At 44.3% G+C, this 14,701-nt stretch overlaps 1 protein-coding gene across 3 annotated transcripts; it reads right to left on the reverse strand.

Annotated features, from left to right (window-relative positions):
• Positions 1-3,815: 3,815 nt before the first annotated feature.
• LOC148477860 (olfactory receptor 5AR1-like) lies at positions 3,816-13,397 on the reverse strand. Of its 3 annotated transcripts, none has more exons than XM_088456088.1 (2): positions 13,377-13,397; positions 3,816-4,730 (listed from the first exon to the last, which is right to left on the reverse strand). In XM_088456088.1, exons 1-2 carry the CDS (start codon positions 13,395-13,397, stop codon positions 3,816-3,818), a joined length of 936 nt encoding a protein of 311 aa, XP_088312214.1. The 3 variants fall into 3 exon arrangements, with proteins under 3 accessions (XP_088312214.1, XP_088312216.1, XP_088312215.1); XM_088456090.1 differs by lacking the exon at positions 13,377-13,397 and adding an exon at positions 9,445-9,453; XM_088456089.1 differs by lacking the exon at positions 13,377-13,397 and adding an exon at positions 8,144-8,174 and having other exon boundaries at positions 3,816-4,723.
• Between the last annotated feature and the right edge of the window lie 1,304 nt (positions 13,398-14,701).

Below are 14,701 nucleotides of genomic sequence, written 5' to 3' on the forward strand. Positions count from 1 at the left end.
ATATATGTAAATGTATGTGTGTTTATGTGTGTGTATAGGCTTTGCCAGTGCAGTTTGTGTGTCTGTGTCAGTGAGTGTGTGTAGTGTTTATCAGTGTATGTGTGTGTAGGCTTTGTCAGTGCAGTTTGTTTGTCTGTGTCAGTGGGCTCTATTTACTACAATCCGCATACTGAATGCGGATTGTAGTGTGATATTCAGGCGAATTCAGGCAATATCACAGGGATTTAATATAAATCCCTTGCAGGGACAGAGCTTGCGATAAAGCTCTGTCCCTGCGGATCCCATCCGCACTCTAGTCGCGGTATTTTCGGAGAAAATACCGTGACTAAGAGCCCGCGCATGCGCCTACCCACCGTCGCTGCTACCCCCCACCGATGCTAAGCCCCGCCCACCGGTGCTAAGCCCCGCCCCCACGATCGTGGACACCCGCGACCCCCCCTCCCCCCACGCGACCCCCCCCTCCCTTCATTACACTTACCTGCATCCTCCTGGCCTCCGGTGATCTTCTCCGGGCTCCCCGATCAGGTGATCTCCCATACTGCACTGGGACCCGATCACCTGATGACCGGGCAGCAGTGCACTGTGGGAGACCAGCTGACTGGAGAGGAGCCATCACCGGAGGCCCGATCACCGGTCCCTGGATTCAGGTAAGTAAAAAAAAAATGTTTCCATTTTTTTTTTCTTTTTTTTACAGTAATCAGCTTGCGGTCTATTTAGACGACACAGCTGATTACTGGTACCGGCTCCCGCCACTGTTCTCCCCGTTAGAGCAGGGCAGGAGGCCGGTAACCGGGGGAGACCCTGGATAACGCCACCTCCAGGTGGCGTTATTATCACAGGGCTTCCCCTGGTATTTTTGTACAATTTATTTTTAGTAACTATGGTCGGATCACATTTCCCATTACAATTATGGGAAATGCGATCTGCTTTAGTAAAAATAAGTGATACTTAGGGGATGGAGTAGAATTGTACTAATTCTACTCCAATTGCCCTGTAATAACTACAGGTGAAACTAAAATAATGTGAAAAGGGTGTGAAAACACCCTTTTTCACTTTATTTTAGTAAAAATAATGTTAAGAAATAGAGCCCAGTGTGTGTGTTGGCTTTGTCAGTGTGTATAGTGTTTATCAGTGTGTATGTGTAGGCCTTGTCAGTGCAGTGACTGTGTGTGTCAGTGTGTGTAGGATTTGTCAGTTAGTATTTGTGTGTGTGTAGTGTTTATCAGTGTGTATGTGTGTGTGTAGGCCTTGTCAGTGCAGTGAGTGTGTGTCAGTGTGTATGTGTGTGTAGTGTTTATCAGTGTGTATGTGTGTGTAGGCCTTGTGAGTGCAGTGAGTGTGTGTCAGTGTGTATGTGTGTGTGTAGTGTTTATCAGTGTGTATGTGTGTGTAGTGTTTATCAGTGTGTATGTGTGTGTGTAGGCCTTGTGAGTGCAGTGAGTGTGTGTCAGTGTGTATGTGTGTGTGTAGTGTTTATCAGTGTGTATGTGTGTGTAGTGTTTATCAGTGTGTATGTGTGTGTGTAGGCCTTGTCAGTGCAGTGAGTGTTTATCAGTGTGTATGTGTGTGTAGTGTTTATCAGTGTGTATGTGTGTGTGTAGGCCTTGTCAGTGCAGTGACTGTGTGTGTCAGTGTGTGTAGGATTTGTCAGTTAGTATGTGTGTGTGTAGTGTTTATCAGTGTGTATGTGTGCGTGTGTAGGCCTTGTCAGTGCAGTGAGTGTGTGTCAGTGTGTATGTGTGTGTAGTGGTTTATCAGTGTGTGTGTGTGTAGGCTTTGTCAGTGCAGTGAGTGTGTGTGTCAGTGTGTGCGTTTAGGCTTTGTCAGTGTGTGTCAGTGGGTGTGTGTGTGCGTGTATATGTTACAGTGTATGTTTGCAGTGCCGCCTTTATTATTTCTTCGAGGAGCTGAAAAGCTCCAGATAAATATAGTCAAGTAGACGGCACTCCAAATAAAGTTCAACAGCCGGAGTGCAGACTGCTCAGTCTTGATCATACAATCAGATACAGGCAGCGCTCCTCGGGTACTCAATAATCCAAGCTTGTTAATGCAATTATTACATATTTCGTCAAGGCTTTACCAAAATATGTAATAAATTCATCTAAAACGTTGTACATTAATGGATTAACAAGCTTGGATTATTGAGTACCCGAGGAGCGCTGCCTGTATGTGGTTAGATTTTTTGCCATTGGTTTTGTAGCCAAGTATTGGAAACTCCCCTTTTAAAATCCTGCGTTTGCCACTGATTATATTTCCCATCTCTTCAGCTCCTCATTTTTTTACCTACAGACAGCTCTGATCAGCCGAGCTATCTGTGCCCTGTACTCAAGAAGATGGTCGAGGGGGATCTGCTGCTCACGCCCAGCTATAGCAGCTCCTCCAATGGGCCATTGCGGAGCGCAATGACTGCTGAAGTCTCTGACTATGGGAGGGCGCTGCTGCTGAGACTTATCCTCAGGGGCAATAGCAGATATGAGAGAGCAATGATGGTGGTAAAAGTAGGCAGGATAAAGGGCAAAAAGCGTGGCAATGAAAAGGGAGGGACAAATACTGTAGGTTGGCAATGAGGTGTGAGAAGGGACAGAGGCCCTGATTCAGAGCCTCTCGCTCTGACAGAGCTCTCGCTCTGAATCAGGTCCGGTCTTTTTTTTTTTTTAGAACGGCCTCCTGGCCGCTCGCATAGCTGTGGGTGACCACCCACAGCTATAGCGAGTGGCCATGATGATGGTCGCGATGGTCAAGACCATCACGACCATCGGGCTTGCTATGAGACCCTTGTGGTAGGGTCTCGTTGCCACAAGCCCCAGAGAAATTTCAGCTCTAACAGAGCCGGAATCTCTCAACTGACATCACTTGTGATGTCAGTGGGGCCGGCCCCAAACGGTAGGCGTACTCATGGGAACGCCTCCATTTGGGCAGCCACCCCCCCGGCCGGCCCACCAAAGGGGACGTGCTGTCACTCAACATCGACATCACGCCCCCTTTGGTGCGAGATCCGGAACGACGGAGTGCCCGTCGCTATCCGGGTCTCTCGCATGCCCACGATGGAGCCGGCTCCGTCGTGCGCATGCGCTCTGGGCCACCATCGACCCGGCTGCGAGCACTCAGCGCTTGCGACCGGGTCTGAATCAGGCCCAGAGTATGGATATATTGTAAATAAAAAAGTATAAATGCATTTGCCACTGCTAAAGACCCCACACATGGAGCGATATAGCGGCCGATCCGACAGATTGGAACGATATCGCAGCAATATCGTTTCCGTGTGTGGGCATGTTATCGTCCGCTGCGGGCTCCCCTGGGGTTGTCCGTTGCTCCTCCAGGTCTTCCTGCATCCACAAGAGATCTGGGGAAGCGATGTACGATCCCATGCTGGTCTATAGGGTGGGGGGGGGAGGTAAAGCATATCGGGCGGTCAGGCACGGGATTGCTCCATGTGTGGGGACCGCCCGGTATGTCGGTCATCAGATTGTGGATCACATCACTGGGTACTCATCGTACCATGTGTACCCAGCTTAAGTGTAATGTTCTAATTCCCTGCAGTTGGATATGTGGAATTATTAGCAATATTAGGTCAAGAACTTTGCTTTCAACAAGTCCTTTCAGAATTTTTTTTATTATTTTATATAACATAAAACATTATAAAATCCCATTCCTTTACAGAAATTGTTCAAAAATAATATTGGGGAAGCCCACATCATTTTAAATTACAATTGTGTTACACATTGTTCAAGGAATCCAAGTAACTGTAAGACAATACAATATAGTATACAGTACTTTCTAATACAGCATATTGCCAATTGCTTTTACGATCTTTTTTATCTTTTAGGTTGTTTCAACAAACTCTTTAATGCTTCCTTAACCTCTGTATTCCTAAGACTATAAATGATAGGATTTAGCATAGGTATAAGGATACTGTAGAAGACAGAAGCCACCCGATCCTGATGAAGGGCATAGCTGGTGGATGGGCGGAAATACATGAATAGAACTGTTCCGTAGAAGATGGTGACAGCTGTCATGTGAGAGGCACATGTGCTGAAGGCTTTATATCTGCCCTGAGCCGTCCGAATCCTTAGAATGGTCAGCACTATGTAGGTGTAGGATACAAAAATAACGCTAAGGCAGGTCATCGTGACTAAGCCACCCAAAATAAAAATAACAGCAATGTTCACTGATATATCAGAGCAGGACAGCTTGAAAAGTGGTGGGATGTCACAGAAGAAGTGATTGATGATGTTGGATCCGCTGAAATTGAGGTGGAACACGAAACTTGTGTGTACCAAAGCCGTCAGCAAGCCTCCAAGATACGCTGCAGTCACAAGTTGGAGACAGAAGATGCTGCTCATGACAACACTGTACAGCAGTGGACAGCAGATGGCCACATAACGATCGTAGGCCATCACTCCCAGAAGAAGACATTCAACTGTGGCAAAGGAGACAAAGACGTACATCTGCAGAGCGCAACCGATGAAAGAGATGTCTCTTCTTACAGACAAAAAGTCTCTCAGCATTTTAGGTGTGACAGATGAAGAATAAGTAAGGTCCACAAATGATAGGTTGCTCAAAAACAGGTACATGGGCTTGTGAAGACATCTATCCAACCTGCACACAGTTATAATGCCAACGTTTCCCAATACAGTGGTGATATATACAAGAAGAAATACGATGAACAGAGGGATGTACAGTTCAGTTTTGTCTGTAAGACCCATGAGAATAAATTCTGTCACTGAGCTCTTGCTGTTATTTGTCTGTTTAATTACATAAATGCATGTGCTTAGTAATATCATTACATCTCTCAGGAGAGCAAAACTTTTGAGGCTTAGGGGAAAGTTTACTAAGAATCGAGATTGGTCGAGATGCCAATCTTAGGAGAGTTTAGGCATGATTTTGAACTCGCAAATTTACTAAAGGCAAAGTCGGGTGAGTTAGAGAGAGATTTCTCTCTTCTCACTCATAAAACTTGGGTGAGCTAGCAAACTCGAATCAACTCACCATCAGGCAAACTCAGAAGTACTTTTCACCTAAAAGATACAGCTCGCAAATTTACCAAGAATTGAGATGACAATCTCGGGTGAGATGCCTGCAAACTCTCTGCAAAATTGAAGTTTTATAAACACTCACCTCCAGATCTGCGAGTTTGGCTGAAACATACACAAATCATTGTGATATGTGTATGTTTCTGCCTTTAAGTAGGTTAAATAGGGTATATTTAAAAAAAAATTATATAGGGTCCCCCCCAAAAGCCTAACCAGCCCCGGACTTGCCAGACAGTCCTGGTACCTAAAATTACGGGGAACAAAACGAGTAGGGTTCCATCGTAATTTAGGTACCAACACCAGGCTGCAGGGCCAATCCTTGTTTTAATTATAGGGGGAAAAAATTGCATAGGGGTCCCCCTATAATTAAAACCAGCACTGGACCCTTTTTAGTGGGGGGCTGATGCCACAACCAGGGGAGCCCTTTCACCGGGCCCCCCCAGCCACAGCATCAGCCCAGGCCAGGGATCCCTGAGGAGTTGGGGACCCACCCAATAAAGTGGTCCCCCTCTCCAGGGCACCCCAGGGCTATTCCCCCCACCCCTGGGCAGTGGGTAATGGGTTGATAGTGTATGTGGTGTGTAAAAAATAGAGGTATCAACATTGTCTTTACAGTCGAACTGCAGGTCCCAGCAAGTCTCCCCCACATGCTGGTACTTGCAAAACCACAAGTACCAGCATGCAGGACATTAAAGGCCCGCTGGTACCTGTAGTTCACCTGTAAAGAAATGTCTCAAAAAACACAAAACACACACACCGTGAAAGTACAGTTTTATTACAAACATACACACACACACACACATACTCACCTACATTACCAGGAGTGGTCAAAAGTAGGCATCCAAGGTCTTCTTAAAACAAAAAACATGGAAATCATGATCCACGCAACAGATACCAACCAGGATGGTTGATATCTCCCAAATGAAACACTCAAATGCAACTTCTGCCTTTATAGAGCCGTATCTGAGCGTTCATTGGCTGAGAGAGGTGATCCCCTGCCTCTCTCAGCCAATGAACGGCTACCCCATTGAAGTCAATAGTGGGAGCCGCAGGTTAATTCTGCGGCTCCCACCAATGACTTCAATGGAGGAGCCATTCATTGGCTGAGAGAGGTGAGGACTCACCTCTCGCAGCCAATGAATACTCAAATACAGCTCTATAAAGGAAGAAGCTGTATCTGAGCGTTTCATTCGGGAGGTATCAACCATCATGGTTGGTATCTGTTGCGTGGATCGTGATTTCCATTTTTTTTGTTTTAAGAAGACCTTGGATGCCTACTTTGGACCACTGGAGAAGTCTGGAATGGCATATATGTGTGTCTCAGATTCCTATCATATGTGTTTTAAAAACCCGAGGAAAACTCTGTTATGCCTAACAGACCAGAAGTGTCGGCTTTTGGTAATAGCCGGATAATGGGTCCCAGGGGTCTGGATGTGAGAAGAGAAGGGAGGGCTCCACCCACAGGCCATTTCAGGTGTTTTGCCTTTCAGTCTGGGAGCAGGCTGATTAGTAGTTGCACCTGCAAGTGGTTCATAAAGCTGTGTTAAGGTTTTGGAATAAGCACAATGGGACTTGACCACTCACTATGCGATTCTTCAATCACACCCAATTCCAACATTTTTTGGAATTTCTTTAGATACAGATTCTCTTTGGGCTTCTGGTAACCTATAGGGCTTTAGGTTAATCTTAACCCCTGGGTCAATGATTATGTCATGTTTAATGACTGTGGTTTGCCCGGTTTATCTGAAAACAAAACTCTATTTCTGCTAAGAAATTCCTTAACTTCGGCCTTTATTGAGGGGTTAATTGGATACCGCCATTAGTCCTAATTTATGGGGGCCAACATATTTTATTATGTTTATTGGGGTACAATTATGTAATGAATATATTATGAAATACTATTCAATTAATATATTATGGGGGGGGGAAATTACTGTTTTATTAGGAAAGTATTATATTTATTACATATATGTATTATATATAGGGACATTATTAGTTCTAAATTAAATGGGGATAATATTTGTATGTTAATTGTGGCCATTATATTTAAAAAATGGTTGGAGCAATATTATACTGCACACTTACTGTATGACACTTAAGCTGGGCATCCACTATACAATTTTCTGTCAGATATCTGTCCAATCTGGCTGTTTGGAATGAAAACCTGGTAATGTATGGGAGCAAATGACAGTCGATCATATGGTTTTAAACACTGAAAAAGGGCAAAAAAAATTGTTCAAATTGGTTACATTTGTGTGTTTTAACCAATATGTCTGAACAACCAATTTTGACTATTTTCCAGTGTTTGTGAGCAAATGGACGATTGTCATTTGCTCCCATACATTACCAGGTTTAGATTCCAACCAGCCACATTGGACAGATATCTGACAGAAAATTGTACAGTCGATGCCCAGCTTTACATGCTGGCATTTATAGTACTGAATCAAGCCATTATCCAACACCTATTTTTTTTTATCACGTTAGATGCCTTTTACATGGCAATGTAAAACAAGTGATTTCATCTTTTCGCTTTCGTGTAATTCGTACTGCAATGTGGACAAATAACACTGATCTGTTTATTACAAATTACAATGCCATTTTATCAAAATAAAATACACATAATTGCAGCAAACATTATACAGATTGAGTCTCCCATATCCACAATGCTTGGGACCAGGGGTATTTTGGATATCAGATTTTTCCATATTTTGGAATATTAGCATACCATAATGAGATATATTGGAAATGGGACCCAAATCTAAACAAAGAATGCATTTGTTTCATATACACCTTATACACACAGCCTGTGTGATTTTATACAATACTAGCTGGAGTACCCGGCGTTGCCCAGGATTTTAAGAATGTTTGTTTAAACATCATCCTCCAACAAACCTCTCCTTAGGCAGGCCTCACGAAAAGTGTGACAAACTTCCCCATCAACAGTCCTAAGGTTGAAGTAGGACCTGTAACGGTGTAAAGCAAACTTCGGAGATAGAAGCATTAAAAATTTGTAGGATGTACAGTGTAAACACGGCCAAGAGCTTCTGTTGCTCTGATACCAGGATGACCATCTACAGCCCAGGGTGGGCTCCGAACACCCCAAAGATGGCTTGCCAGGGAACTTCTGATTAAATTTTCTGCGCATAAAAACTTTTTGAGAAGCATTCCATGTGTAATATTTTGACAGCTCACAGTACAGCAGGGTCCTTGCAAAGTCATAATTTTGACACAGTTCGAAGAAAGAAGTCAATGTTGTTGCCTAATTTGGTACAGTCAGAGAGCTGAGAATGCTGGGAAAGCCTTCTAAAGCTCTCTTCGATAATAAACATTAGAAGGAAACATTTTCACTTTTATACAGTAAAATAGTACAGATAAGAAAGTTCTTAAATATCACCACTGGAGGCAGCAGACAGCAGTACAAGGTGCAAGGCCCCACAATGAGCGTACAGCAAAAAATTTGTTTTTTAATTAATTAAAAATTAACAGTAATTAATTTCAATGTAAAATTTTTTTAGTTGATTCGGCCGTGTTTTAATACGCTTGTATGTAAAATTTCATGATCTTGGCTTGTAAACTGTGGATTTGTATAGAAAGACAGAAGGACAAATTTTCGCTTTTATATAGTAGATTTTTAATAATTTTGTGCCTTAAAATAAGTTTGTGTAGATTGAACCATCCAAGAGCAAAGGTTTAATTATCTCAGTCATGCTAAAAAAAAAAATCCATATTTCGGAATATTCTGTATTTCGGAATATATGGATATGGGAGACTCAACGTGTAATAGGCAACCACTTAAAAATAAGATGTAATTGCTAGCAATTATCCTCATACATATTACTGTGCAAAAAAATAACATTAACATTAGCTAAATGTTGAACTTACGCAAATAATGTTCATTGTGTGGTTTTCAAATGTTTTTCTTTATTTTTAGGCATCAGAACCTTTTTATATGCTATCTTACCTCTGGGGTTCATTCCCAATTATTCCGTAGGTTGTGATGCACAATTACCTTGGACTCTTCTGAGATTAATTAATGAAGCTAAAGCTTTAATCAGACTTTCCTGTTAAATAATATATATTAATCTAAATGATATCAACTACCGAAGCAAATCTCGGCAACATGTTATAAATAGAATTAATAAGTATACTGTACCTCTCAACACTCCCTTTTATTGTTGTCCATAACCAAAATGAGATTGCTATTGGATTGGAGGCATGGTCAATGAAACGCATAGCTAACATTTTTGTGGAACTTGTTTGAAAATGATGTTAGCTCTCCCACCTCATTGGAGCAGTTCTGCTGGTGCAGGAGGGGTGCAAATTGAACAACGATCTTGGCGGCTGAATTTTGGGAAAAGCTCATCATTGGCCAGCAATATATCTGTAGTGCAGTTGTTGCATACCTGTCAACATTTAAGGAGAGCAAGTCTGTAAACAGAGCAGCGCGAGGTGTGTGACTGATCAGGGAGCATGGTCGTGGCGGGGGGCACTGACTCCCAGGTGGTTTCAAGTTTATTCCTTACTGTCACAACGGTTTTCTTTTTTTCTAGGTAATTTAACAGTAAAGTAGGGTTGGTATTCTCTGGATTGTACGACAGTCATATGATGCTTGTCGCAACTCACAGATAGATAGTGGATGCTAGCCCGTACTTTGGGATTGGTGAGACCCAGTACTGAGGCACGGATTCTAACATGATGGCAGTATTTACCAGGGACCCCAACAAGGAGGTTTGGACATAGCTATGTCCAACAAGCAGTTTGCGGCCCTCAGACTTGGTTCCCTTATGCAGGTGCTGGTGTTCTTTGGATAGAGTGGAGTACAATGCAGCCGTACCATGTGGTCGACAAGCCAGGTCAGAACCAAACGGACAAAACAGTACAAGGGAGCAGACGAAAACAGGTCATGGAGGATAGCCAAGGTCAAAACTGGAATACAAGAGCATGACCAGGGAGGAGACAGAATCAGGTCATGAAGAAAGCCAAAGTCAGGAACGAGTAGCAGCAATCACTGGAATCGCTGGAATATTGTTTGGGAGCATATACTCTAGCACCTGCCTAGTGCCCAGAGACTCCCTTTATAGAGAGGAGTTCAATTCTTCACGCCAAATGTGGCATCACATTTGGCACGTCTGTCTTTTTAAATCTTCTTGCAGGTTGGCGCACACACTCCTAGGGGGCGTAGCAGCAACCTGCACTTGCAGTTACTGGGAAGGACAAGAAATTAAGCCAGGACCAGAACAGGACTTCCCGCCCACTATCCTATGCCAACCAGGACCCCAGTGCTACCAGACCCGTTAAGTGGGCGCCCTCTTAGGGTGGGCTCCGTACACCCCAAAGATGGCTTGCCAGGGAACTTCTGATTCAATTTTTGGAGAAGTTGAGGTGCATGGATATCTGAGGCCTTGACCCAACAACATTCCTCGGGACCATTTACTTTCCAGTCCACAAGAAATTGAACTGTACCTCGAGAATCTCTGGATTCCAAAATCTCTTCCTGCTGATCCACTGGAATAGCTGAAGGAGGGTCACAGGGTGTCAAAAACGGATTCAGAACCAGTGGTTTCAAGAATGAGATGTGGAAGACATTCGGTATCCTAAGCATGCCAGGAAGTTTCAGGCGGTATGCCACTGGGTTCACCATCTGGAATGGCCCAATAAACTTGGGAGCAAATTTCATTGTGGGCACCTTCAGTCGCAGATGTTTGGTTGACAACCAAAATCTGTCACCAGCACTCAGTAAAGGAGCCCTCTTCCTGTCCGCAAAACGTTATACCTCGAAGAGGCTCTGCACAAATTTTTCACCTCTTTCCAGATATTGAGGAACTGCTTCACTATGTCTCGGATGACTGGGAGTGATAGTGACCTAAGGGGCTGGTAATTCCAGTAATACAGGGTGTAGACCGTACTGGATTAAATATGGTGAGTGGCCCAATGTCTCATGGAACAGATTGTTGTGCATGAATTCAGCAGATCGGTGACAAATTCCATGGAAATATGGGTCCAAGGACGATCAGGCACTGGCATTGGATGCAGGGGACCTGAAGGCGAGTGAGGTGGAACCTTATGTTGAGCACAGGTAGAACAGGCTGCCACAAAATCATTAACATTTTGATGGACCGTTGGCACCAATACACCCTACGGATTAGCTCCAGGGTACTTTTCACATACACATGACCGGTGAAACGCAAACCATGTGTCAATTGTAGCAGTTTGTATGGAGTTCAGGCGCTACAAATGTCTTCCTGGGGAGAATTTTGATCTTGATAGTTACTACTACAAAGCAGGTCAGGTTCAGAATGGGCTCTCAAACTTCGTCCTCCTCCGTGGAACTGAATGCCCGAGACAATGCATCCGCTTTGATGTTTTTGCTGCCTGGCCTGTAAGTGATCACCAGACTGAAGCGGTCAAAGAACAGTGGCCATCGACGATTGTTCAGACAGGGAGCAGTCTTGAGCTAAGTAAGGTTCTTGTGGTCATTGTACACCGTCACATAAAATTATGCCTCCTCTAACAGGTATTGCCATTCCTGCTGGGCCAGTTTAATGGCTATCAATTTTTTTATCCTGACAGCGTAATTGTTCTCTGGAGCTGAGAACTTGTGGGAAACGTACCACTTCCCCTCCTCATCCTTCTGCGAAAGCATTGCCCCCACCCTGACAATGGAGTCGTCCACCTAAAGAAAGAAAGGCTGTTCACAATTGGGTTGCCTCAGCATGTGAGCAGAGATGAAGCACTGCTTGAACACCTCCTCATCCTCAGGAGGCCACACCCTGGTGTCTTGGCCATTCTTGGTGAGAGTGGTGATGGGAGCTGCAACAGATGAATAGTTCCTGATGAACTGCCAGTAAAAATTACAGAAGCTCAGGAAATGTTATATTGCCTTTAACCCCACCGGATGGGGCCAGTTGACAATGGCGGAATGCTTCTCCGGGTCCATTTGGAGACTGTAACCTAAGAAGGTCAGTTTCTTTTACTCAAAGGAGCACTCCTCTAATTTGCAGAAGAGCTGATTATCCCGAAGTAATAACAGCACTTTACATATGTGGTTACGTTGACTCATGATGTCCTTAGAGAAGATCAGGATGTCGTCCAGCTACACCTTTACGTACTTGTATAACACATCTCGAAATATGCTATTCATGTACTTTTGGAAAAGAGCAGGTGCATTGCTTAAATGAAAGGCATGACCAAGTGCTCATAATTACCATCCTGTGTGTTAAAGGCCGTCTTCCACTCATTCCCTTCTCAGATTTTGATTAGGTTGTAGGCCTCATGGAGATCTAACTTCGAAAACACCTTCACCCACTGTATGCGGTCACAGAGTTCCGAAATTAGTAGTGGGGGGTACTAGTCCTAAATGGTGATGGTGTTCCGACTCCCCTGGTAATCAATACATGGTCTCAGTCCTCCATCTTTCTTTTTAACAAAGAATAGACCAGCTCCTGCGGGTGATTTAGACTCCCTGATGAACCCGCGCTCAAGGTTCTCTTTAATGTATTCAGACACTGCTTGGGTCTCAGGAAGTGAGAGGGGAAACAGGAGGTATTTTCCCAGGTAATAATCTATAGAGCAGTCTCACTACTGATGAGCTGGGAGTGTCTCAGCAGTCGTCTTGCTGAATACATCCCTGAAGGACTTGTATGGAGCTGGAAGAGGGTCCTCTGGAAAGATGGACAAAGTCTGGATGACAGGGTGTGAAGGTCTGATAGTTGGCAAGCAGGCCTAAGGGCACTGAGTTCCCCAAGACAGAATTTGGGATCTACTATAATCTAATGTGGGAGCATGCTTGCGTAGCCACGGAAGCCCCAGGATAATAGGACTCTTGACCGATGTGAGTATGTAAAAAGATATCAATTCCCCGATAGAGAGCACCCACTTGCACAGTAACTTCCGTCGTCTGGGAGTGGATGGTAGCTGTGGGAAGTTTATTTTCATCTACTCCAATGATAGAGTGATGTCTGTAGCAGCACACTAGGAATTCCTAACTCCTGAACCTTCTTCACTGTAATAAATTTATCGTCGGTTCAGAATCCAAGAAGGCCTTGAGAGTTTCCGTGGTCATTTCCAATAACAGGATCACTTCAATCTAGAACTGAGAAGGACTGCCTTCTTTCTCGATCAGTTAGGGCCACTCATTTCCCGGACACTTGGAACAGCTGGTAAGATGACCTGGTTTGCCACAGTATAAATGTACCTCGTTTCCCTTTCCTCAGAAGGGAGACCAGACTTGCCAATCTGCATGGGCTCTTCTGGAGATTCAACCAGAGCTGTGAAACGTGGAGTGAGCTAAAGCATCGAGACTGTTCCCTCTCTCATGTTCTCTCCAAGTCAGGGGTGGGGAACTTTTTTTCTGCCAAGGGCCATTTTGATATATATAACATTATTCATGGGCCCTGTGCAGGCCACACACCCTCCATTTGATGTCACATGGGGACAGGACCACAACCACCAGTGATTACAGCAATGCCTAGAGCATCCTGAGGAAGCTCCAGGGAGCTGTAAGGGCAGCGGTGTGACCATCTCAAGCATCCTAAGGATGCTCCAAGTGGCACTGCTGCATAGATTATGGCTGCCGGGTGCCCTTTTAGGCACCCTGCTATCCAGATGAGGCTAGTAGAGAAAAGCTCAGAGGGCCAGACCAAATGATTCCGGGGGCCTTATATGGCCCTGGCCTGAGGTTCCCCATCCCCGCTCTATGTGGTGAATGTCTACTTGAATGCACAAAGATATTAGGTCATCCAGGGATGTTGACAGTTCTCTGGATGCCAGTACGTCCTTTATTTGCTCTGAAAGTCGTTGCATGAAGGCAGTAACCAGGGTTCAGAACTGCACCGCACACTCACCAGCAGTCAAACTGCCTTGCTTCAGTTGCAGAAGACCCACCGCTGCAGAGGATACTCATCCAGGTCCATCAAATCCTTTTCAGAAAGGTGCTATAAACTCAGAGCTATTATTAATCAATGGGTAATTTAGTTCCACAAAGGGGGGCCGCGGCAACCTGCACTTGCAGCCGCCCAGGGAGGACAAGAGAAGGAGCCTGCTGCCCTATGCCAACTAGGACTCCAGCACTGCCCGACTTGGTATGTGGGCGCTGAGTTCAGCTGCGCTGTGACAATGCTCTCTATTGTATGTCATACACTGTGATGCACTCTGTATTATATGGTGGTCACTGTGATTCTATCTGTATTATTCAGCAGCCATTTTGATGCTTTCTGTATTATATGGCAGTCACTGTGATGCTTTCTGTATTATATGAGTCACTGTGATGTTTTTTGTATTATATGGCAGTCACTGTGGTGCTTTCTGTATTATATGGCAGTCACCGTGATGCTTTCTGTAATATATGACAGTCACCGTGATGCTTTCTGTATTATATGACAGTCACCGTGATGCTTTCAGCATTACATGACAGTCACTGTGATGCTTTCTGTGTTATATGACAGTCACTGTGATGCTTTCTGTATTATATGGCAGTCACTGTGATGCTTTCTGTATTATATGGCAGTCACTGTGGTGCTTTCTGTATTATATGGCAGTCACTGTGGTGCTTTCTGTATTATATGACAGTCACTGTGATGCTTTCTGTATTATATGGCAGTCACTGTGGTGCTTTCTGTATTATATGGCAGTCACTGTGGTGCTTTCTGTATTATATGACAGTCACTTTA

Source organism: Taudactylus pleione, unplaced genomic scaffold (genome assembly GCF_031769625.1).
Source record: "Taudactylus pleione unplaced genomic scaffold, aTauple2 ptg000685l, whole genome shotgun sequence".
Lineage (NCBI taxonomy): Eukaryota > Metazoa > Chordata > Amphibia > Anura > Myobatrachidae > Taudactylus > Taudactylus pleione.